The sequence below is a fragment of the Octopus bimaculoides genome, unplaced genomic scaffold (assembly GCF_001194135.2).
Source record: "Octopus bimaculoides isolate UCB-OBI-ISO-001 unplaced genomic scaffold, ASM119413v2 Scaffold_114595, whole genome shotgun sequence".
Taxonomy (NCBI): Eukaryota; Metazoa; Mollusca; class Cephalopoda; order Octopoda; family Octopodidae; genus Octopus; species Octopus bimaculoides.
In genome coordinates this window covers 13701-15955 of record NW_026373837.1, presented here as the reverse complement: position 1 = coordinate 15955, position 2255 = coordinate 13701, and the positions used below count along the sequence as shown (strand labels likewise).

The 2255-nt window shown below is 44.3% G+C and overlaps 1 protein-coding gene across 1 annotated transcript in view; it reads right to left on the bottom strand.

The window, feature by feature from the left end:
• The window catches only part of LOC106880077 (protein CBFA2T1), a 13037-nt gene extending 11396 nt beyond the window's left edge, over nucleotides 1-1641 (bottom strand). The window contains exon 1 of the mRNA XM_014929888.2: nucleotides 643-1641. Within this exon, the coding sequence (XP_014785374.2) occupies nucleotides 643-909 (267 nt within the window). The 5' untranslated portion in view covers nucleotides 910-1641. The remainder of the gene's footprint in view (nucleotides 1-642) is intronic.
• Between the last annotated feature and the right edge of the window lie 614 nt (nucleotides 1642-2255).

Genomic DNA, 2255 nt, shown 5'->3' with positions numbered 1-2255 from the left:
TATACGTACAGGTATGTGCATACCGACATCCACCTGTATGTATAGGTGCATATCTGGGTACAGGACATTGTAAACAAAACGTAGACGAGAAAACACACAAGCCACATAGAGAACATTCTTCTTCATCAGCTACCCCCGTTTTAACACTGGCGTTTCAAAGAGCTGGGTAGGACGCATCGTTAAAAAGGCTCTTCCCATGGACCGCAAATTAAATTTGTATACACAAATTAAACCTTGCCATGGAGGAATGTAGTGGCGGACAAAAAACAAGACAGGAAAACAAACAGAAAAGGCTTTACGGCCAGACGAGAAAAATTATGTGTGTATGAATGCTGTGAGGCACGAACTTGAAAGTAGGGACGAAGTGAGTTCACGTGTTTGCTCGGCGATATATATATGTATATATATATATATATAATATACACACACACCAAGAAATGTATACATAATACATATAATTGTGCATCTCATATGCTCTACATGGAAAAAAGACAAGGTGGGAATGATAACATCGTGAGCTGTTTTAATCATGGGTCAACCACAACAGACCACTGACCTGGGGTTAAAAAGAAACAGCAACAGCCACCGGAATCGCGACAATAATTAAGAGAGAAAAAGACAGACGGTTAATGAAATACGTACCACAAGACCGAGGACCAGCGTCCGTACACGCTCGCCGATGTCGGGTGAGATGTCTGAGCCAAACTGCTGCAGCGTGGTCAGGAACCGTTTTAACTTGCTCAGCTGCCGGGCACCACATGCCGGTGGCAACTGCTGTGTTGATACTGAGTTGGGCATTGAGCCGGGAGGCGATGGAGTGCGGCCGTTCAGACCAAGAGGTGAATGAGTTCCATTCATACCTGGAATATACAAAACAAAAACATTGTTATCATCAAATATCGTTATCATCAAATATCATCATCATCATCAGGAGTGGCTGTGTGGTAAGTAGTTTGCCTACCAACCACATGGTTCCGGGTTCAGTCCCCCTGTGTCGCACCTTGGGCAAGTGTCTTCTTCTATAGCCTCGGGCCAACCAAAGTCTTGTGAGTGGATTTGGTTGACAGAAACTGGGTTGTACTTATAATGCAAAATGGTTCGGCCTTGTCAGACAGTGTCATATTAAGGGCAGATGTCTGGGGAGTACTCAGCCAATTACATGCTAGTTCAGGAGCAGATAATTCAGTGGAGGTCAAACAACTGAATCCTCATTGATTGATACATGTACGTGCACACGTGTATATATGCATGCATTTATATATACACACACACACACCCATATACATATATAGTAGTAAATGGTTGTAGTGTTGGTGTAGTGTAGTCAATGGTGGTGGCGGCATTGATAGTGTTCGTGGTGGTGGTGTAGTGTTGTGGCGTTACAGTAGTACAGTATTGGCAGTAGTAGTTACAGTAGCATCATCGTCATCATCATTTAATGTCTGTTGTCCATGCTGGCATGGGTCGGACAGTTTGACTGGGCTGGCGAACTGGAAGGCCACGCCAGACTCCAGTCAGATTTGGCACTGTTTTTCTACTGCTGGATGCCTTCCCTAACGCCAACCACTCCAAGAGTGTAATGGGTTGCTTTAACGTGCCACCGGCATGAGTGCCATTTGTTGTGTGACACCGGTATCTTCCATGTCTGCAATTTTACTTGGCTTGATGGGTCTTCTCAAGCATGAAACAATTTTTTTTTTTTTTTTCCTACTCAAGGCACAAGGCCTGAAATTTTGGGGGAAAGAGCCAGTCGATTAGATCAACCCCAGTACACAACTGGTACTTAATTTATCGACCCTGAAAGGATGAAAGGCAAAGTCAACCTCAGCGGAATTTGAACTCAGAACACACAGACAGATGAAATGCCGCTAAGCATTTTGCCCAGCGTGCTAACCATTCTGCCAGCTCACCACTTTAAGAATAATAATAATAATAGTCCTTTCTAATAAAGGCACAAAGTCTGAAATTTGGGTGGGGGTTAAGATGGGACTAGTGGATTATATCAACCCCAGTGTTTCACTGGTACTTATTTTATCGACCCCCGAAAGGATGAGAGATAAAGTCGAGCCTGGCAGAATACGAACTCAGAGCGTAATGTATGAAATGCATGCTTGGGTAGGGTAATATCCCGGTGCCCTCCACACGTAGCACTCAATCCAAGCACCTGGTTACCCGCACTTTAAGGCCGGTGTGTAAGAAAGTCCACTGGTGTAGGAACTCCACTTACTGCAGTAGCTGGTACGGTTAGTAAGTAT